Genomic DNA, 23,934 nt, shown 5'->3' with positions numbered 1-23,934 from the left:
CACTGTAAAGCAGTAAAGTTAATATATGTTTCTTTCTTTCTTTCTCAGCATAACTTTTATATTAATATCTAACAACCATCTAGTTTACAAACAAGTTATAATACAAATTCTCTTATACTATACTTTATGTTTGCATTTTTTGAAAGCATTATTAAACATATACATAAATATTCAATTTCTTATCCACTAATGGCATAGTAAAATATTTAACATCACAGGTTTACATCAAATTTCATACTTGTTTTTAGTTTTTTACACCATAACTTCACATGAGAAACACATCCATATATTTCATTTCATGTATTACTGCATACCATAGTGATTGATTTGAAAATCTACGGTACTATTATTGACAAGTTAGCATTCAGAAAATTTAGTTTTTATTCAATTAATATCTATTCTCAAAATCTACATATTACAAAATATTGTATCAATTCTTAAATAATGTTTACTATCTTTAACATTATATTTTAATAAGCTATAATTTAAATAACAATGTTCTTATTTCGAACAATTGCATTTTAATTGGTTTTTATATACAAAAGATTACAAATTGGGATATCTTAAATAAATAATGAACAATAAAAATAAAATCTGAATACAATGAACAGTTAATCTTGAGGGTACAGAGTTCTTAACCACGGTCTTGGAATGTATTGTGCACCATCATAATTCTCAAAATGATCATCTAGAGATGGATGTATGATCTAATCAAAGATAAAATTTTAATTATTAAGAAAAGGATTATTTACACTCAGCATTACCTACATAATTATCAAAACAATGCAAATTAATATTTACACTACTTGACAATTGCTGAGGAGCTACTGATTTACGCAAAGTAATATCCCAGCTGTCACATAACCACAGAAAAAATGGATATATAAAGCATTATAGGCAAGACCGTTTACCTCCATAAAAGGCAGCTCACAAGACTTGTTTATTTATTCCAAATCTCAAACACTGAAATACGAGGATGCAATGAGATAAGTTTCAGAGGATAAAGCTATAAATTTTCCTTTTTAACAGCAAAAATTTAGTGCAAAATGTTTACAAGCCATCATGCTTACAATTGTGAATAAGCAGTGGGATGGCTTCAGGAAAAGCAAAATGCCATTCAAATTGTCACAACATTAAGCATGCTGAAAAATATTATCTGATGGATAAAAAGGGCTCCAGAAGGTAGAACTGCTCTGCATTTTGGAGGCCATAAAAGTAATACTTCAGGATGATGGATATGCATTACTAATAATGAAACACAAAATACAAATCTTGCATCTGACCAGATAACAAGAGACTTAGCAAACATTATTGGCACCTGCTATTTGCCCACACTGTTTCTTGTTAATTAAATCATGTTGGCTTGTACACACTGAAGCCTGTTACCAGGGTTCATAGCCACATTTTAGTTAAAAAAATAAGCACCTCTCTAATTACATCATACACAACTGCATAACCTTAAAAATTAGACTTGTAATTTAAAATATGAGAAATGCAGCACTTATTAAGAGAGAATAAGCATTACCTCAACCATGGAAAATAATTACTTTTTTGTTTTTAATTTTAAATAATAGTTTAATTTACAGAACTAGTTTACAATGAGATAAAAAAACTATGAAGAACTAAACTATATTACAAGATTTAATAATGAAATTTTAGTTCAAAATAGAGAAAATAAATAATAATAAAGCAAATTCATTGTATTCACTTGGAACTTAATAATAAATACAATTTATTTTCCCACTCATATTGATATTTAAATAATTTAAATCTAAATTCTGAACATTTTCTAAATTTTCATTGTATATCAGTTTTCCCTTAACAGATATTGCAAGAAAAGTAATTTAAGTAAAAAAGAGGAACATTTCTCAAATCAGAAGACAGAAATTTATTTCATGCAGTCATCCTTTAACAGTAAAAGCTTAACTAACCTGCAGACTTGGAAATTGGCGAATATTTGGACAGTCGAGTAAAACTTGAAGGAGCGGAGGGGGGGGGGGGGTAGACTGTGGCCGCTCTTTAGATTTTTCCGCTAAATAAATGCTTTTGACATTTCGATATGCACATCATATAAAAATAAACCAACAGAACTAAAAAATAATCTGCTTACAAGCACAGTAAAACTCTTAAGTGTTCATAAACAAATCTCGCACTGAACATCAAAATTAATTATTTCTGCAAAATATCGCAAACGTTATTGCGCAATACGTGCGCCGTAATTCTTCCCTACATGATATTACGCAGTTGGAATCAACAACTGCCGGTATTGGGAGAATAAAGAACTAAATAACTGGGGTGTTTTTCATTCTAATTTTCAACATACGGTGTTAAATTTCCGGAATAGAATCATTCTTCGCTTGATTTGGTAGACCACAGAACTTTTAGCCCTATTCAATCCAGATTGGAAAGTGACAAAAAAAAAGGGGGGGAGGTCCGTTGCTTGTTTTGCAGCGAACTGTAACAGTTTCAATATTCAAGATTTTGAGGAGAAAGGGGAGAGAGACCTTCCAACCTTCCTACTGTATAATGTATTGGCAAAAAAATGAAATTATTTTGACTATTCGATTACTTTCCCTTTATTTAAGCCAATCCAAATATTATTCCTTAGAAAGCTAATCTGTGTTAAAACACAACCATTTTTGAAAGTTTACTATACTTCAGCAGTTACTGCAACTATGTTATTATAAACATTCATACATAATAAACACGAATATGAACTGACCAAGCAGAACGAGAATGCAAATTTTTAAGATCTTGATAGAAATTCAAACGTGTGTAGTATTTGGGTGGGAGGAAAAGAATGCCGAATGTATCAGAATTTTCTACTGTTTTCGCAATTCTTTGACCAATAGAACGACGGGCACCTGTCTGTACTCTTTGTGCACACCAAAGGTTATGTTAATGCAGAGAAAGGGGGAAAAGCTATTTCCGGGAGTATGATTCACCATCTGACATTCCATATTAGGAAGAAAAGTTGTTTATTTAGTTTTGGCTTTGGTACAGGGAAAAATAGTGCGTTCAATAAAAAAAAAAAAAAAAAAAAATCACTAAGAGCAAAAAAATAAACACCAAAAACAAAAAGATAAGGGCTTTAAAGAAAAAGTAAGCACCTATAAGGGCCTTTATATTTTATTTTCAAATATATGGACTTATACGCACTTATAAGGACCGCTACGAACCCTGATTCCACTAACATATGATCTGGAAAGATTATGTTGATGTAATGAATAAAATTCATTAGCATTAGCAACAGTGATATTTTTAGACAATTCATGATTCACCATCAGTAGTGATTATGGATACCAACTAATATGTAGAGAGAAGAGAATCTATTACCTGTCTGGCTTTTGTTCAAGAAAGCATGTCGGTGACTTTTTGAACACAAACCCAACTACTAGATTCTGACCAGATTTACGTACAAGCTACACAAGCTAAAGCTTAATTCTCCGAGCATTATGGGTTTAGCCCTGAAATTTCTCAAAATGTTATGAATAAATGGTATTTTCTTGATTTTAATTTTAAAAAAATTACTCTCTCAACCTTATACCTTGATTCTTTTTCTTCCATATACATTTGACGCAAAATCGGACATATTTAAAACCTAGTAGAAAGTTCCATGTGTAATGAATAAGAGAAAGCCACCCTTCTGTGCGGAATTTTATGTCTATAACGCTGAGAGTTGAAGAAGCCATTTTTGGAAGCACTTCCCAAAAATTATACCATATAAAAGGAATTGTCCCTCATCTTTAATAAAGGGCCCTTACAGCCTCATAAAGCTGGGCCTGATCCTGACCTCACAACTGGAAGCTAATAACCAACTAGTTTTATATACCCCATATATGTTTATAGCTAAAATGACACTTTACATGATGAATGATTTAATATAGGAAAAATCAATGAAAAATTAAGATCCTTCACCCACCATACTAATAATGTTCAAGACACCTAGTTGTAGAATATAGAAATCTGTTTAAAAAGTTAGTTGTTAAGGAAGCCCACCTGAAGTTGGAAAGTTTAAAATTCAACAAGCAAGTACAAAAATTTCTATTATGGAAACTAATTTTATATACATATGCAAATAATTTTCATCGTAATTCTCTCTTATGTTTTATAAATAGCAAATTATCATCCTCATTATCAGAAGCTATGTGGTAGAGCTTATATTATGTCAGGAAAAATGCAATAACGTAATAGGATACCAAACATGCCTTGGAATAACACTATCTCTCCTTCCTCCCTCAATGAAATTCACAATTTTTTAAATATTAAATTTTCCTCTGCTTTCATTTTATCAAATCACTGAAAAATATTTTGAAAATATGCTTATTTTGATATTCAAATTATAGATTTTTTTCATACAAATTATCATTAAATAACACATTTCCAATAAATTTATGTGCTTTTTAATTGACATCTGAATTTTATACTGATGCAACAGAAATTTTTTTTAATAAATAAAAGTGGAGTTTATGACCATCTTTCCTGTGGTACAGCGAGTTCTAATTTTCTGTTCATGAATGACAATGTTTGTCCATGTAATCTGAAGAAATGTTCCTATGCATTGGAAAGGAAAGATACTGAGCACTCAATAGCTTACTATTTGCCTGGCTTAAATCCAGCTCAACATGCTTGGGATGCTCTTGGAAGATGTGTTGCACCCTCCCAGAACTGTATAAGAAATCAGAATTGCCCTTTGAAACAAAAAGACAATACCTTCCAACTCTCCTTAGCAATTTAATTGACAGCATGCATATCAAATGCCAAACTTGCATTAGTATCCGAGATTACAAACTCATATCTGACACTCTCATCAGAAGGAGTATCTTCCATGACTATTTTAATGAGCATCTTGCTGTCTTTTTTTTTTTCCATGTACCACCCAGCTGGTATATTGGTTAGTGATGACGACTGTAAAACCGATGGACCAAGGTCTAAATCCTGGAGAAGGCATGGAGTGGCAAGGAAGCACTCAAAAATTGATAGCGATCCAAAAGTCCTCTCAAGAGCTTGGTGGAAGGGGAAAAGAGGTGGGAGACACTCAGACCACCCCTGGGTGTTCTCCTTCAAAATTAGGGGGAGGAAAAATTTAATGCAGCGGGACTGTACCTGTACAACCAATGGTGAAATTCTGGTATACTGCCTACTTCTACTTGTACCTGTCTTTTTCTTATCTTGGTTTTCCACATGGCAATATCTGCATCATTTTGCATTATAAAGAATATACAGTATTCTTACCATATAATGCTAAAATTCACTTCTTCAATTAAGGTTTGTTAATAATTATCACTAAAAATGTCTTTGTTTCTAGCGAAGCAATGTATTTTGAACAAATTACAGTATATTACGGCACTGAATAAGCATATAAATATAAAAATATTCGTTCCTGCATACACTTACCCTAACATTCTTTACAACGTCTATATTTTCTTGAGGTACATATGTCATTTGTGGAATAATTCTATCCCTGATGTCAACTAAGATCGAATAATTTGGCATGTTTCGCCATCGCTATAAGTAAAGAGATTTAATTTTCTCATTAAATGAATCTCATTACAATCAGAAGTCTAATAATTTTACATAAAATTACTTACTTTGTTCTCAGGCCCATGCATGTTATCCAACCATTCTTCAGGTGCCTAGAAATAAAGAGATAATACAAATAATTAATCACATAAAAACATACAAATAAAATAATAAATATCTAAAACAAATACAAAAAATATTTTAATGAATGGCAAAAAAATTATAAATTATAAAAAATATAATACATAAATTAAAAGATATGCTTTTAAAAGTTTATAAATTATCACTAAGTATTGGATACCTTTGCTTTTTCATCCCATCCAATTACCACACCTCTGTATTTCCAATTTTTATGTATTACTACTTGCCCAACACGTAATTTGACTTCTGGTGACCTGTAAGTTCTTGGCTCTGGTGAAACTAAACAGATTATTACAATGTTTAGTATACATAAATACACACATATACTAATACAGTTTTTAGTAGGTGAAATATTTAGTAGAAAAGTTAATAATTTCTTGTATCAAAACTAATGACTGAGTATTTCATAAGGCAAATTACACTGCTGGCCATTAAAATTGCAACACCATGAAGAAATGAAAATACAAGAAAAGATATTGTACGTAAACAGTATGGCATAAAGATAAAATGATTAAATTTGCAAGCAGTTTCGGGGTTTACAGGCGCAAAATTAGTAGAAACAGTTGCCACCTTTGGCATTTAAAACGGCCCTTGCCTGGTTAGGCATGGAGTCGAACTGGGCAACTCATTCCATGCAGCTGTTCAAGTCTATGCCACATTTCATCAACAGTATTAGTTGGAGAAGGATGGTGGGCCAGTCTCTCAGCAACCCATGAACTGATGTTTTCAATGCATGACAGATCTGGAAACTGTGCAGGCCAGGGCAGAAATCAAATACCCTGTGTATCGAGGAAGGTCAGAACACGATGTGCAACATATGGTCTTGCATTATCTTGTTGGAAAATGACATTTGCATGACTCGTTCGAAAAGACGACGTTTTGCCACTCCTATATCCAGCTTTGTCGTTTGGTGCACCAGAGTCGTTGTCTCTCTCTATGCTGCACTGTTAAGGGAAGCCAAAGTAGTGGTCACCGTGTTGAAAGTCTGCAAATCTTGATGCACCATACAAGTGGATACTAGGCATGCTGCAAACATTCCCATTTCCTGACCAATGGTCTGTGATGTGGTTGTAGATTTTGCTGGGCTGACCTCACAATATATCTGTCCTCTTGGGTGTTAGTCATAGGAGGCCACTGAGATCCTGCATGCTGTTCATTATGACCCTCAGCAAACCATTTATTCCATATTCACATGACAGTGGTTGGATATTGACCACTGCGAAGGGCAATATCATGGAACGATAATCCACACTCTTGATAGGCAATGATCTTGCCTCTATGGAATTTTGACACTTGCTGGTAAGCATTTCTTCTTATTATTCGAGACATAACACAATATTTTGAGCAAACTCTGACTTTACAAAGCACTTTCCGAATGAGAAATCCATTACACAACTTTTCTTTTTTGCAATGCTTTCAGGTGTCGTTTCTCCCTCCTGCGTCGTCTAAATGGACTGAAATACTAATAAATAGTGAAGAAAATTCAATATAAATCACTTGGCATAAGGTTGGTGAAGCATTAAATACATTTATGAAATTTGCTGAAACAACTAAAAATATATAATATTGAAGAAATAATGAATATTCATATTATATGGTATTTGTTTTGCAAGGTGGAAAGCAGAAGCAAATGGCTATTCAAATTTCATTTGGAAAAACTGTATGCAATATCAGTATTCATAATATTAATGATAATATTTATTGATATCTTCAAAGCAAAAAATAATTAAACAGAATTAAAATCTGAATAAATTTATTTACTTAACTGGTTAAATAGGTTTTCAGACAATTTTTCTCATCCCTCAATGCATTCAATAACATGAATTTTTTTTCACTGCATTACAAAATTTTGATTCAATAATAGCATCATTAACATCCTGAACATGCCAAATTACTGGACTTTTGCTGTAGATTTTCAATAAATTCAACACAACAACATTTCCTTTTGATGGAACAAAATCTGTATCTTCAAATCTTTGAATAAGATTTATATCACGCTGTAAATTAATTAACAGCATTTATAGATTTTCAGATGTGTGTTATTCATATTCTTTTTAATGGCATTTCACTTTTTTTCAATAGAGAACTATTTTGTTGTTATTAAAGACTACCAAAGTAATTTAGATATTAAACTTTTTCTTTCGGACCAGATGTACACTGCAAAAAATAATAATAAATAAATGGGACAGTTCTGTATCTCCAGGTCTACTGGCCCGATTGACGAAATTCAACATGTGTTGTATTATATTTATATATAACATTGTTTTAATATAGGTATTTTGACATAAAATCGGACTGAAATGACATGCCAATGTTTTTCCATATTTCAATTCTACAACTCAAATTACGCCAAACTGCCAAGTTTTGCAAAAATCGAACGAGTAGTTTTTAATAAGCTCTCAAAATTTTAGCTCCTCAATGTTACTTGAGTTTGGTATATATTTATTAATCTCTCTTTTTTTTTTTATTAAACTTATACGACTCTCCCTTTCACATTTCAAAATTCAGGTTCATTCCAAATAAAATTTGCCCATTTTTAATGATTTATTTTTTAAATTTGCATTTTAAAATAATTTTTATAAATTTTTCGAAAACAATTTTGAATTATAATCTACAAAATTTTTACCATTATCTTAAAGTAGACGTATTTCTAAGCATACCAGCAAAAAATTACAGTTTTTTATTCAAAATTTCCGAAGATATACTGAATTTATATATTGGCGCGTTTTAAAATTTGGCATACTTCTTGAAAGTGATAATAACATCAAATGTGGTTTAGGCACTTTGTTAAAATTATTTGAAAGGATTCAAACTGATGATCTAATATCCAGAAAAATTTGGAATCACCAAAGTTCTGACAAGTTCAGATCTAAGACTTTGTATTGTATATGATTTTAACATGATGAAATGAGAACAACATATATGTAAAAAAAAAAAAGCAACTTACAGGCAAAAAATCCATTTTTTTGTTTGTATTTCATAACTTCGATAGCTGGAGATTCTCCCACATCATCAGAGTCATCCGTCAGGGGGTAAAAATATCCAATTTTGAGCAACTGAAAGAGCCATCTCTTCCAGTTATTAAACACTAAATAGTTATCCCGAAATTCGACGAGACGATTAATAAACCTGAAAGAAAATAACAAATCATATAATTATTAGACAACTGAAACTATGGTATATCAAACAAATTAATATGGTTTAATACAGTGAGAAGTGCTTTGCAAAGCTTTTCTTAAATTATTTTTTTCTTTTCTCAACACTTGTTCCAAAGCATTCATTGGGAATGGTAGTTGTTTAGCCATTTTACCACCAAGAATGTTGTCCAGGCTGCACTATAGAGAGAAGTCCAATACAACACACAAGGAAAAAGGGAGGGACAAACATACAATTAAGATTTATGTGGAATTCAAGCCTATATCCATTACTTCAGGCATTTGACTTCCATTATATCATCCAGAGGTGTCTAATATAAATAACATAGAAGCATTTTACAAGAAAATACAAGAATTGATGGCCGGGTAAAAGCCCGCTAGAAGAAAGCACACAGAACAAAAACCCCACTGTGAAAATTACGCACACAGCAAATACCCACACAAATGGAAAGCATGCAAAGATAAAATGCCACACTGATAGAAGTCCATATGGATATAATAGGGCAACTGGAAACTAATGTCACTTTTTTACATTAAATTCAAACGAATAAATTTGTAACAAGTTTTTATTTTTAATCAATAATATAATCACCCTCGTTATCAGCAACCTTTTGCCATATAGTATGCAGGTTTCAATCCCAGATAAATAAAAATCAATTGGTTTTTGAGTAAAATATCTCAAGATGGCATTTTGGACATACCAAATTTTCAAATTTTTTGCCACTAAGAAAAATGTTGTAAGGATTGGAATAAATGGAAGTCCGAGGTTGAGATATCGAGTGAATATGGTGGGTGAGTATGGCAGTACCTCCCACCACAATTTCATTATATTTTTCCAGTGTTCGTCAGTGCGGTCTTGCATTGTCATGTTGCAGAATGACACCTTTTCCGTTTACGATCACCAGATATTTTTCGATTAAAGACTGGTTCACAATAAAGGTCTACATTAACAGTTTTTCCAGGTTTCAGCAATTCAAAATTAACAATTCCACGAATACTCCATCAAACACCCAGAAGTGCCTTTTTGGGATGTAAACCCTTTATAATCCCTATTGAAACTGCCTTTTGAGTTTTGGATTATCATATAGGACTTATTTTTTTTGTCTCCACTAATCAAACGATCAAAAAACGGTTCTGTATGGTGCCGTTGAAGCAATATGTTGCATGCGATGGATAGGTTGGCTTTGTTCTTTTCGGACAGATTATGGGGGACTAGAACACCTGCTTTGCTTATTTTTCCATTCTGCTTTAAATGTTCTTGAATGGTTGACCAAGGTCGGTTAAGAGTATTTGACATGGATTTGCTTCCACTTCTCCCTTTAGCATGTTGTTGTCGACATGAGCAGAAACAACATTACTTTCCGGTCCCCTTATTATATGTATGCCATGTACACAATAATAATTTTTAGTTTATATAAAGTAAGTCCAATAAAAAATATGGATAAAAATTAAATTAAATAATAAATAATTAAATGATTAATTAAAATAACAGAACACATTTTATTTGTCTAAGGATGAATTTAGTCTTTTATATACACTCGTGTGTAAAATTCAGAGAATTTGAACATTATGCCAAATTTCTGAACAACTAATGGCTAGATTTTGATGAAATTTGGCATGAATACACATTCAAAACAGAGAAAGAGATGTACCATTAAAAAGTCACTTTATGCATGCATAATTATCAGTAAAGCTCATAATGCAGGGATGTCCAAAATCCACATCGTGATATTAAAATTAAAATGAGTCTACCCTCAGACAGGTTATGCAATGTAACAGCATACTGGACAGGAGGCAGTTGAGGAATCTCTGTAGCAGTCGATCCCACTCCTGAAGTAAGGCCATTTTCAACTCCTGGATGGTTCTCGGAGGGAGATGGGAAGACAAAACTATTATCCCAAGAGCATCCCAGACAACCTGTACAGGGTTAAGGTCAGGAGATCTGGCTGGCCAATCCATGCTGTGAATATCCTCCCTTTCCAGGTAATCGTCAACCAGCTGAGCCCTATGTGGATGAGGATTTTTGTCCATAAACAGGAACCCAGGGCCAACTGCAACCTCTGGAAAGTTGGACATAGTGCTCCAAGATCTCCTTTCTATACCTCATAGCAGACAGAAACCCTTGGTCAAACATACACAGGTGCATGTGGCCATCCAATATAATGCCTGCCCACATAATAATATACATTCACCACAGTAATGATCCTTTTCCCTGATGAAGGAGGGATGGTATCGTACTCCAGCCTCTCTCCATATACAGGTATGCCAAGAATCAATGCCCAGGCTAAATCTTGACTCATATATAAAAAGAACAGTACTCTAATGAATTCTGGTCCAAGGTTCATGTTATCTGCATCATGTTAAATGCACTGTCTTGTGTGTTATAGTAAGCAGGATGCAAACAGCCAGTCTTTTGGCACACAGCTGTATCTTTGGAACCCTTCAAGCAACTGCAGATCACAAAACTTGGGTTCCAGTGGCAGCATACAGCTTATGTGAGAATTGCAAACCTGCAGCAGCCCTGTGTCACTGCACTGAAAGTGCCAAATAAAGATCCTCTTTAGTCATTGTGAATTTTGGTCAACCTTCTCCAGGTCTTGATATGTCCTGAAGCTGTTTCTAGAAACTGCAGATGACAATGGGCATTACATTGAGCTCTACAGCCACTGTGCTTTTGACTGGCCTACCTAAAATGTACTGATAATTCTCCATCATATTCTGCCATCTACATTCTTGTGAGAAACCGGGCAAATATCGTAAAGGTGTACAAGCACTCAAATCACCAAAAACCCCTTATGTGCTTATACCATCTCCACAATCACAGCTCTGCAGACATTCATATGTGCACTTGTGCATTCTACTCTGAATATTTGCATAATTGCTTGGCATAATTAGTACTTTTGATACAACATTTTTCATAAAAATAGACATAATTTTTAAATTCTCTTAATTTTGCACACGGATGTACAGGGTTATCCAAATTAAACTTCCCCAACTCAGAGGCCTGTGCAGTGTTGTATGGGTCATAATGTGATGAAATTTTAAACACAGACACTTCAGATCATGGGCTCAAGATTTATTACACAAAAAAATTAGTACAAGAAGTTGCCGATAGGTGGCGCTGTAACACTAGTAATATGCACATTGCAGCAACGTGATTTGCACAAATAAAGCTTCTGCGCAACGTATCCAAAAGACGAGCCCTACAAAAGTGGAAGACAGGCAGTTGTTTCCAGCTCGCTGATGCACAATGGCGACTTTGGAAGACAAAGCTCTGTTAGTGAAACTTTTCTACCAGAATGACGAGAACTCCTGTGCTGCGATAAGAGCATTCAATCGGCTGAAGATCTTACGCTGAGGACCAATGACACCATGCGCTCTACGAGACATGATGAAGAAGTTCAAAAGAATGGGACAGCTGGGAATTATACCAGGTAGAGGACGACAGGTTGTGGAATCTGCATGCATCGAAGACGTTGCTTCGGCAATCGTGGACACCACTAGCCAATCGCCACATGGTGTTATCAGTGTGCCAACTGTTTCTCGTGCTGTTGATATGCCCTATACAACCATCTGGCGTGTGATGCGTCGAATCCTCGGTTATTTTTCTTACAAAATCCATAGTCGTCATCAGCTGTCCAACGGGGATTCTGTAGTTCGGAAAACATTTGCGTTGCAGTTCCTTGCCAGAATGGAAGTCAATGCTGCTTGGCCGTGGAACATCCTTTCGACGGATGAGACCCATTTTCACCTGAATGGTCAAGTGAATACGCACAACTGCCGCATTTGGGCAAGTGAAAACCTGCGCGTAATCCATCAAGTGCCCTTGAACCCTCCAAAGGTTACTGTATTGTGCGGTTTCATTGCAACATTCGTCATTGGGCCTTATTTTTTTGAAGAGGTGACTCCAACAGGGTTCAAAACCTGCTCTGTCACAGGAAAATGGTATCAGGACATGTTGACAACGTTTGTGATCCCTGACCTGCAACAACGTGGCCGCCTCCAGCACACGATATTTATGCACCTCCCCATATTCTTCGTGGCATTCAACAGGTGTTACGGGCAACTTTTACCGATGCACATGTGATCAGCCGCTCTTTCCCTACAGCTTAGCCTCCCCGCTCACGTGATCTCACGCCATGCAACTTTTGGACTGCGGTCCGCTGTGGAACACACAGCTTTGCGAATGGAAAGAGTTGTGGAGAACCACGGCACACATATAGAACATCTGTAGAATGTCTTGTTTATCTGCAGCACCACCTATCGGCAACTTCTTGTACTAATTTTTTTTGCTTAATAAATCTCGAGCGCATGATCTGAAGTGTCTGTTTTTAAAATTTCATCGCATTATGACCCATACAACACTCTGCACAGGCCTCTGAGTTGGGGAAGTTTAATTTGGATAACCCTGTATATCTACATAATGCAAAACAAATTAAAAATATGTTTAAAACCCATCCCACATTTAATTAAAAACAAACTAAACAAACAAAATAATAATAAAAAAAAAAAAACACTCACACACAGAAACACAGTGGCAAATTACATGATAGGTGCAAAAAATGGAATGGAAAAAAGAAATTTACATCTTTCACTGCCTCATCACCAGGGGATTGGTGCAGCAAAACAAGTAAATACATCAGCCTATTTTTGAAGCAACAAAGACGCAAATTAAAGTTTAATACTTAAAATAATGGTTTCCGAATCCAAGTAATTCAATTTTTTTCCTTTTACGAACTAGTCATTTTTACTACATTTTACTTAATGTTACATCAGAAGATTTTTTTTTTATTATTATTACTAATCAGTTTAAAATTTTTAATTAATCTTATTTCATTACTTAGCACAAATCTTATTTCATTACTTAGCCTTAATATAATGGTCAATTGCTACTGGGCATGCAGTATTATTATTATTATTATTTTTTTTTCTTTTCAAAACTTTTGTTATCTAAGATTACAGATTTTAAGAACTAACTATTCCTTTTATTTCTATTTTATGTCTTTTGGATCAAATTTTCATTTATTATTTTTTCATATGTTTAATTGCTGTTTACATTTTTTGTTTTTTGAATCTGATCCACTTAAATGGAATATAATTTTCATTTGATTTTTAAAACGTTTTTTTGTTTGTGATTTTGATGGTATAATTTTACAAAAATTTTTTTATTCCAGCCTGTATGGTTTGAAGTTTTCAAATTTTGATACATTACTGGCAGGCAAGCCCACTAGATGAGTGGCATGCAGCCAAAGCAAAATTCATAAGGTGTACATCTGAAAAGAAAATGTATAACAATATTTCAATATGAAGTGTTTCAGCTTTATTTTGGCTTGATTAACAATTTTCGGCCATACAAAATAGGGTTGTATAAATGTTGTTAAAAAACAATCTGTGACTATAAAACTGTTACTCTGTATACTGCGGTTTAACTCTGAATCCTTGACCATCATGAGGAAAGTAAATTACATACGTCATCAGTTCCAAGTTAAGATTGAAAGTATTGATGTTAATGGGACCAACACCTCTTGTATGTATTACAATATCTCTGTTTGATGGAGAAATGCCATTTGCACTCTTGAAAACAACTGCAACCTCATTTTCTTTTGGAGTATTATAATGTCCTCTGTGCTCACTTGCAATAACATTTTCGTCCTTGATGTACATATGGATAGCAGCAGCAGTTTCAGCACCTTGCTCTCGTAGAGTTCATTCAAATTTTTTTCAGCATCTTGTAAGCTTTTGCATATGGATTCACATTCCTTAAAACTACATCCAATTACGTCAGCAGTTCAGAATTCAGAGCACCATTTTCAAGTATATTAATTCTCTGTCCGAGTGCTGGATCCAAATTCAAAATATACAGCTGGGTATACTGTTCTTGATCAGGATGAGGTGGATGAAGGTGCTTTGCTCAATGATATACAGACAAAAGTCTTTAATCGGACTCGTCGGGACTTCAGCTATTCCGGTTTATAGATCCTCAATTTAAATCTGGTAAGATGGCATGCAGAAATTATAAAATTAAATATATGAAATTGTTGGCTTTAGTTTTCCTCATGCAAATTTTGATCGGAAGTCAATCGGCGGTAAGCTAACGTGGTTGCCACTGATTGGCCGATGATGTCAAGATCGGCAGGTTGGACAAGTATTATATATATGTACACTGGTATCTGCGAATCTGTCTTATTATGAGTTAGCATAATGCTAGTTTTTTTTCACTCAGTGATTTTAAATGTAAAGGCTACAGTGTTAGCTATTTCTTTTTAGCGTATAGACCCATTTGCTTCCTATAATAGTTTTATTTTCTGGCTTTTTGACTAATTCTTTTCTTCATAGTGTCAATTTCTTCTTTCATTGCCTTATCCCATTCTTCGGCATTTACTGATTTTCGTGCTTCTTTAAAATTTTGTGGGATAACAATTTCTACGGAATTTGCCTTAACTTTCCCCGAGTATTCGTTTTTTTCACTAAAATCAAACTTATCTTTTTCAGATTTAATATTTCTTGCCTCACAATACTTTTCAATATCATTATAGGATCTAAAACGGGTGTCTCTTCCCTCTACATAATAATATATGTTTGTACGTGTTCCGTTTGGCCTTTTAACTGCTTTTCTTTGTTAGTTTAAGTCTGATACTTCTTTCGGAGTAGATTTGTCATCTGACAATTTTATTTCTTCTCTAGAAGTTTCCTGTTCTTCATCTGATTCTGCTAATAGCTCAGATTGCTCTAGTCTTTTAAACTTAGTTTTTGATTTCTGTTCCAGGATGCCATTTGCTGCATTCAGTTTTTGATCGAACTTCACATTACAGGTTTCTATTAATCTGCGTTCTTCTGGCAGTCATATCCTATAACCCCTAGTTTCCTTCGCATATCCTACCATGATTCCTTCTTTTCACCTCATTTATAATTTATTTCTAATCTGTTTTGGCATGCCAACATAGGTTTTACAACCAAATATTTTAAAATAAACAATACTGGGTTTTCTATTTAGGACATTTCATAAGGGGTTCGGTTGCTTTTATGACATATTCTGTTCCACATATGTACGAAACAGACAAGAGCTTCTGCCCACCATTCTATTCCCATTTTACCATCATCAAGCATAGCTTTAACTGTGTCTTATGCCGTTCGGTCAAAACGTTCACACACACTGTTCCCTTCTGGGTGTATTCATTTGTGCGTTCAACACTAATTCCATTTTCGGCTAAGTACTCATCGAATTGCCTGTTACAGAATTCCCCACCATTAACAGTGTGTATACTTATTAATTTTCTATTCGTCAGTCTTTCCATTTGCTATGATAATTCTTAAAGTTATAGAATGATTCATTTTTATTTTTCATACAATACACTGTTACTAATCTACTATAGTCATCCATAATAGCAAGGAAATATTTACTCGCACCCTTAGATGGAACTGGGAGTGGGCCACAAACGTCTAAATAAACCAACTGCAATGGTTTATCCGATCTCTTTAGAACAGTTTTAAAAGTTATTCTACTAGATTTAGCAATAATACACAGTTCGCACCTCTCCATTGGTTTTCCAATTTCTGGTAACCCTTTCATGCTTTGATTCTTACTAATATTCTTAATATAATCAAAATTTACTTGGCTAAATCTTTGATGCCATAGCATTGCATCGTCTACTTTATTTAACTTTCCAATTTCTATACCGTAACTAGCTTCCTTTTTACCTGTTGCATATCTAAATGGTTTTATGTGATAAAGACCGTCATATCGTTTAGCGTAGCATAATCTATCTCAATTATTAAAGTATATCCACATCTTACCTTTTGAAATCACAAATTGAGCACCTGCTTTTCTAACCTTGCTCCCAATAGTAAATTTCTTCTTAGATTTGGATTATATAACACATTATCTAACTCAATCCAATTTATTCGATTGCCCACTTTTACTGCAAATTTGATGGTACCCTTTCCTAGTACACTCAAAAGTCGTTAATCCGGAATGATCTATAATCCGGACCTCAAAGCTATAAAATTTCTGCGGATGCGTCAACGCACAATGCATTCACGCATGCGCATAGGTGTTTACGCACGCGCATAATACGTTTACCCATGCACGTTTAATGCATGTGTTTAATAAAATGTTTAATAGAGTAAACAAATAAATATTAAGCTTTTTTTTTTTTTTTTTTTTTTTGCAAATTTTGATACCCTTTAGATCATAATTGCTCTTTATTTCATAAATTACGGTTTAATATTTTTAATTTTATAATTTCTGCATGTCATCTTACCAGATTTAAACTGATGATCTATAATCCGGAATCGCCGAAGTCCCGACGAGTCCGGATTAAAGACTTTTGACTGTACTTTACTTGCACAATTTCCTACAGCTAAAGACATACGTATATCGTTTTGTCATTAAATTTCTATTATTACAGAAATGAGTTGTAGCTGCAGTATCTATGATCCAATTAAATTACCTCTTTTATCAGTAGTTGTTACATAATTTTCTACTAACATTAATTCTTTATCTTTAAACTGTCCATTTTTATCATCTATTTTAAATTTCTGATTTTTACTTACATTATCTTTACATTGAGCCATTAAGTGTCCAAATTTATGACATCTGAAACAAGGTCCTATTCTCATATTCCCCATTTTTTCTTAGAATTATTTCAGATGCATGAGGAAAACTAAAGCCAACAAACGACCCTCTTTTCCTCATGCAAATTTTGATCAGAGATCAATCGACGGTACGCTAACGTGGTTGCCCATGACGTCAAGATCGGCGGGTTGGCCGAGTATTATATATATGTACGCCGGTATCGGCGAATGTGTCTTATTATGAGCTAGCATAATGCTAGTTTTCTTTCACTCAGTGATTTTAAATGTAAAGGCTATAGTGTTAGCTTATTTTATTTACGGAATAAAGCATACATTTTATTTAGAGTAGTCTTAGCTTTATTTAAGGGAAGCAAAATATGCTTTGCCTTTATCTCCACTGCCAACAGGGTTATGGGCCCAGTGCCAACAGCTAATCTGTCATCCAGTTCACATCCAGTTCAACTCAGCATTGAAGGAATGTAGGTGAAGAGGGCCATTATCCACGAAAAGAAGCTGACCTGTCTTAGAAGTTTGTTAAAGTTTTTGTGCTCACACTTAATTGAAGATGTCATTACTACCTGAAGGTTTTGAGCTGTTAAACCATGACAACAGGGCCCATAACCCTGTTGGCAGTGGAGATAAAGGGAAAGCATATTTTGCTTCCTTAAATAAAGCTTAGACTAATCTAAATAAAATCATGCTTTATTCCATAAATAAAATAAAATAAGCTAACACTGTAGCCTTTACATTTAAAATCACCGAGTGAAAAAAAACTAGCATTATGCTAACTCATAATAAGACACATTCGCGGATACCGGCGTACATATATATAATACTTGGCCAACCCGCCGATCTTGACGTCATCAGACAATCAGCGGCAACCACGTTAGCTTAATGCCGATTGACCTCCAATCAAAATTTGCATGAGGAAAAGTGGGCCATTTGTTGGCTTTAGTTTCCATCACGCAAATTTTGATCGGAGGTCAATTGGCGGTAAGCTAATGTGGTTGACACTGATTGGCCGATGACGTCAAGATTGGCGGGTTGGCCGAGTATTATATATATTTACGCAGGTATCGGCGAATGTGTCTTATTATGAGTTAGCATAATGCTAGTTTTCTTTTACTCACTGATTTTAAATGTAAAGGCGGTTGATCTTTACAATATGGTAACTGGTAGTTTGGTGACATTTTGGAGGCGATAAAGGTTACTACCTGGGACTTTGGTAATAATGTGAGCAGTACTCAGTTCCGATTACACATTATTTTGTGTGAGGGAAATGAGAGATCATGGGATATGCCATGTGATATTAATGGACGAATTACGGTTCTTTAATCGGAAAAGGGGGGAAATCGGGAAAAAATCTGTAAATTTTGTATTTGGTTTATTCTGTGTTGTGTGAAACAGTGTTCGTGAATTTTTAGATCCCATGGCCGTAACTAAAGAAAAGTTTATCGGACACGTAATCAAGATTCTGAAGAAGATGAGGTAAGTTAGTATTTTTAATTATTTGAGGATATTATTTTTATGCATTGTTCTAAATGTAAGGTGGAAGTAAAGGAATTTGGTATTATTGGGAAAATTGTTATTAGCAATGATTTAGTTTAAAAATTGTTATTAGCAATGATTTAGTTTAAAGTAATTAGGATTGTAAGGTAATTTTTATTAATTTAATGTATGTGCTCATTTATATTTTAAGTAGTGTTTTTGAATTTAATTATATTTTAATTAAATGATAGTTATTTTGTGAATTTTATGTTTGTAGGAATTTGGTATACGTTTAAGTTGAAGTAAACGTGCATGGAAATAATTTAAATATTTGATACTAAGTATTTGTAATGCTTGCGGTATGAATTCGTTGGTGACATGTATAATGTAATAGATGATTTAGAGGTAAAAGTTTTTGGATATTTTATTTATTTTATATGTGGAAATGTTCATATTTGGAAAGGGTAAATACTTTTTCGCGATGAGGTAATTTCATATATGTTCTTTTTACCGGGTTTAAAGATTGAGAAAATTGTCATGTATTTTCGTGAAATTTTTCTAATTTATGAGAAAAAAGCAGTGTAGATGGATATAGTGAAGAGTGTGCGCAATGCCATTTTTGTGCAATTCTGGGATGTTTTTTTAAGTAAAAATAAGTCGGCGTGTACATGGTTTATGTGTATGTGTTATTTTGAAAAACGCGTAAGGAGTATGGTATTGTGCACTTTTTCCCAAATTTGCAGTGAATATTTGTCATGATTAAGCAGTTTTGTTAGATAAAATTTCTAGCATAAGTGTAATTCGGCTAGTAGATTGTTGGAAGAAGTGTTCAGTAGATAAAAAGAAAAGAAACATGTCTTTACTTCGTGAAGACAAAATGGCGGCGGGGAAAAAAAAAATAGAGGGTTGCTGGAGGAGAGTTGGTCGCCAAATTTTCGCCAAAAAAACGCCAAGTTACCATAATGTAAAGATCAACCGTAAAGGCTACAGTGTTAACTTATTTTATTTTATTTACAGCAAAATGCATGAATTTTATTTATATTAGTCTTAACTTTATTTAAGAGAAGCAAACTATGCTTTGCCTTTATCTCCACTGCCAACAGAAATAAAGAGCAATTATGATCTAAAGGGTATCAAAATTTACATAAAAAAGCTTAATATTTATTTGTTTACTTTATTAAACATTTCTTTCAATGTGCGCATGCGTAAAGCATACATTACGCATAGTTTCTATATTGGCAGCCCAGGAAGCAAAACTAAGAAGACAATTAGTTATAAGTACATATGGTAGCAAAAAAAAAATCTTGAGAAAATTAGCGGCTCACATTCATTAACTCTCTGACTGCTCAATTTTTAGACCAAAATCGCTTCAAAAATTGTGTAATTTTTTTTAAATATTTTAAATCCATATATATTGGAAAATTGAAAAATGCAGTTTTTCTTTCTAGAAAATATTTTTTTATATAGATTTTTATCATGAGAAACTAAGTTGCCAGAAAAACCAGTTTCAGATGTTTTCACTAAAAAAAATTTTTTTTAAATAGTTTTCAGTCGAATTACAGTTAATTTCTATTTATTGCATAATATAAAAGTAAAATGTATAAAATTTAAGAAAATATAAAGCACTGAGGAAAAAATATCTTAGAAATGCAGTTTAGCATGATAGAATTCAAAACAGGGTTCAATGCAAAGTCCAACTTCACAGTCTTTACACCAGATTCAATAAATCTAATTAATAAGCAATCTAATTATTAATCTAATCAATAAATGTAATTAATAATTCAACAATTTAATTAAATAATCAAGATAATTGCTGAATGTTTTCTAGCAGCCATTTCTGAAAGAAAAAAGTGGCAAAACGTGGAGTTTGAACGGTAATACCACGCCTTCAAACGTCGCAATTTAGTGGACAACTAACGATATCTGTTGGCCAAAACGTAAATTAAACGTCTAATACTATTATTAAGTTATTTCAGAGATTAAACGTGGAAAAAACGGGATGCGCTTCTCAATAAAGGAAGAAAAACACATGCCCGCGGAAATCGCGGGATGAGCAGAATTTGCTATATTTGAGTTGCCCGTGGAAATCGCAGGATGAACAGTTAGAGGGTTAAATTACCCCATTCTTTTGGATATATTATTTCCGCTTCTACAATTTACTCACTGTGACAGCAGTGCACATATCTTCCCTGTTCCTTTCTTTTGAAGAGAAGAGTCTACTGCAGAGATCGCAGCAAGCTTCCACTGAGCCGACACTGTGTTGCTCAACGTAAACTTCGAGTCCCCATCTTCCTGCAATGTGAAGAGTGCTACACGAATAGCATGCTGTACTCATGCGGAGCCTGTCTTCTTGTATAACCATTGTTTTTTCAGATTGGACATGTATGTTAAGTGAAGCGCCTTGCACTCGTCATTTAGTGGCATCCTGTTCTAAATTTGCTCAAATTTGACGGTGATGCCGAGTCTTGTGTCTACTTGGAACTACTTCTGTCTCTTCATTATGCATATTCTGTTGATGTTCCACTTGTCTGATGAGCCTCCCACTCGTTTCTGCTTTAGTTTCTTGAACATGTAAATTTTCTTTGTTTTCTGCTTGTCTGCTGAGCCTCCTACTAGTTTCTGCTTCAGTCTCTTGAGTATGCAACGTTTCTTGAATTTTTGCTTGTCTGCTGATCCTCCTAGTGGTTTCTTCTTCATTTACTTCAGCACGTAAGTTTTTTTTTGTTGGTGATGCACTTGCTTGCTGAGTCTCCAAGCAGTTTTTACTTCAGTTCCTTGAGTAGGTAAGTGTTCACGTCATTGTGCTTGCCTGCTCAGTCTTTTAGTAGTCTCTTCTTCATTTCTGTTACACTCACCATAACCTTTTCCCCTCAGATCTTTGCCTTCTTAATGCATCTCCTGTAATGCCTCTGTTGCGCTTTGGCATTTTAATCAATTTTAAAACAAATACAACTGTACTTAAATAATAATTCAACTAAAATACATTAAATACCTAAAAAAGTTTAAACTGTACTCAAAAGGAAACAATTAAATACTTATAAATAAAATTATTAAAATGCACTGAAAAACTGAAAACAAAATGCATAAAAACATTTCAGTATGAATCAGTTCATTCTTTCCAAGTGACAACCAATTTGTAAATAAATTTTTTATTGTCAAACCAGAAAAAAAAAAAAAAAAAAAAAAGCTTTTGATACGTCAAGTTGATACTTATGATGAATATAAGAGTAGAACCACTTTTTCTCAATACTATGAATAAAAGACTTAATGTGGCATTAATGTATGCTGTCAATTATACTAACCTGAAACACAAAAAGTTGCCAATAGCAGCTATTTATTTAAAATGCTAACATTAATGAAAAATTTTCAACATACAATGACGTCGCATGCTTTATTCAATATCAGAATATGACCTTATGTAATAATAACATATTTAATGTTTGGCAATGTAATGTTTATTTCATATTTTGTAAAACTTACAAATTTGTTATTAACAAACTCTATGATGTGATAGTGAGCAGTGGCAACAATTTTCAAAATAAGGCAGATTTTTATTTTCAACATGCAAGACTGTTGCCACTCGGATAAACGAGTCTGAAAATTGGTGTTTTCAGAGTTTTTAATTAATATCTCAGATGATTAAAGTCTTCTGAAAATGAGAACAGTCGAAATGGCATCCCTTGAATCTTTGGAATCCAGGGGTACCTCAACTGAACTCCCCGCCGTTCCAGAGGAGATAATGCCACGAACAAACTGACAGCTTTCACTCGACCTTCTCAAAATAAAAATATTTTTTTAAAGTTTTCTTATGATTTTGATGCTATAATTTAGCAATTTTTTTACACTACTTATGACCTGTACGGATTAAAGACAGATTACTTTCATTAAGATTCTGGGATTATTTTAAATATTAAACTTTGTGTCTTTGTTGGTTCAGAAACAGGGTGATTTATCTTTTTCATTCTTAAGACGCTGTGGAAGATGGCAAAATACGACTTTTTTGGGAAGAAGGAATACGGATAATCAGAAAGTACTAAATATTTTAATATCGTACAATGATATTTGATTCTTACAAACTATCAGTTCATATTGTTAAAAATTTACATAATCATCCCTCATAAATGTATGGAAAGACAACAACACTGCAGTTTAAATTTTCAATATAAACTATTATTCTAAAAATAATAACATCTTATAATTTCAATGACTATTAATTTTTTTAATTATATAGTTAAATTAAGCTCTATTTTAAGTTCAGCCCGTATAAATATGTTATCATATATATCCAACATTACAACAGAAATATATAATTTAATGACTTTCAAAATATCTCAATAATTATACACAGCTTACTAACCTATTTATAGCATATGCTCTGCTTGATTCCGTGTTCCCCCAGTTTTGTACTAAAATGTACTGTAATGGTACACACGAAAACAGCACGACAGCTACTAAAAAATCCGGCAAAGTTAACGTCATCTAAATCGTAGCTCTCACACATTCATACTACACATAAATAATGACGACACTTGTCATCTTAACGACATAATTACGCTTGAATAATAACAGATGAACATGTTGCCATACTGAAATGAGAATACTTCGACAAATTATGAATAATGGTTGAAAAATAAAAGAAAACACCTTTGTTAGATGTATTATCTGAGAAGGTCGAGTGAAAGCTTTTAATTTCTTAAACAGAACTTTCCTTACTAAGAAGAGCATTAGGTATATCATTCTTGAATATATTTATATAAATTATATGATAGTCATAGTTATAGTGCTTTTATCCAGAAAACCTTTATTTCTAGTGCTGTAGAAGTAACGAGAAATTGTGTACCCGTATGTATTCGTTACTCGGCCCAAGGCGATATTTTCCGGAGTACCTTTGCAACTTAATGCAATTACCTCCACAACTTCGTTAAGGAAAACTGAGGTGATTAAGACAAAGCACTGGCTGAAGGGTAATGAAGGAGACCATTAAGGGTTTACAGAGAAGGAAGTGAATAAGGAGTCCGTACTATGGACGATAAATTCTTTCTGCTTTCAACGC

General features: G+C 33.5%; 1 protein-coding gene across 2 annotated transcripts; it reads right to left on the bottom strand.

Annotated features, from left to right (window-relative positions):
* Positions 1-107: 107 nt before the first annotated feature.
* On the bottom strand, positions 108-23,533 carry LOC146999596 (uncharacterized). 2 transcript variants are annotated; one of them, XM_085808733.1, is made up of 6 exons: positions 23,239-23,492; positions 8,612-8,793; positions 5,825-5,943; positions 5,592-5,636; positions 5,398-5,508; positions 108-707 (listed from the first exon to the last, which is right to left on the bottom strand). In XM_085808733.1, the coding sequence occupies exons 1-6, from the start codon at positions 23,358-23,360 to the stop codon at positions 612-614; spliced, it is 675 nt and encodes a 224-aa protein (XP_085664859.1). In that variant the 5' UTR covers positions 23,361-23,492; the 3' UTR covers positions 108-611. The 2 variants fall into 2 exon arrangements, with proteins under 2 accessions (XP_085664859.1, XP_085664860.1); XM_085808734.1 differs by lacking the exon at positions 5,398-5,508 and having other exon boundaries at positions 23,239-23,533.
* Positions 23,534-23,934: the final 401 nt, after the last annotated feature.

Source organism: Stegodyphus dumicola, chromosome 1 (genome assembly GCF_044657685.1).
Source record: "Stegodyphus dumicola isolate Sdum_Otavi_A_Nest chromosome 1, ASM4465768v1".
Lineage (NCBI taxonomy): Eukaryota > Metazoa > Arthropoda > Arachnida > Araneae > Eresidae > Stegodyphus > Stegodyphus dumicola.
The sequence above is the reverse complement of the archived record's forward strand: the minus strand, read 5'-3'. Positions and strand labels throughout refer to the sequence as shown.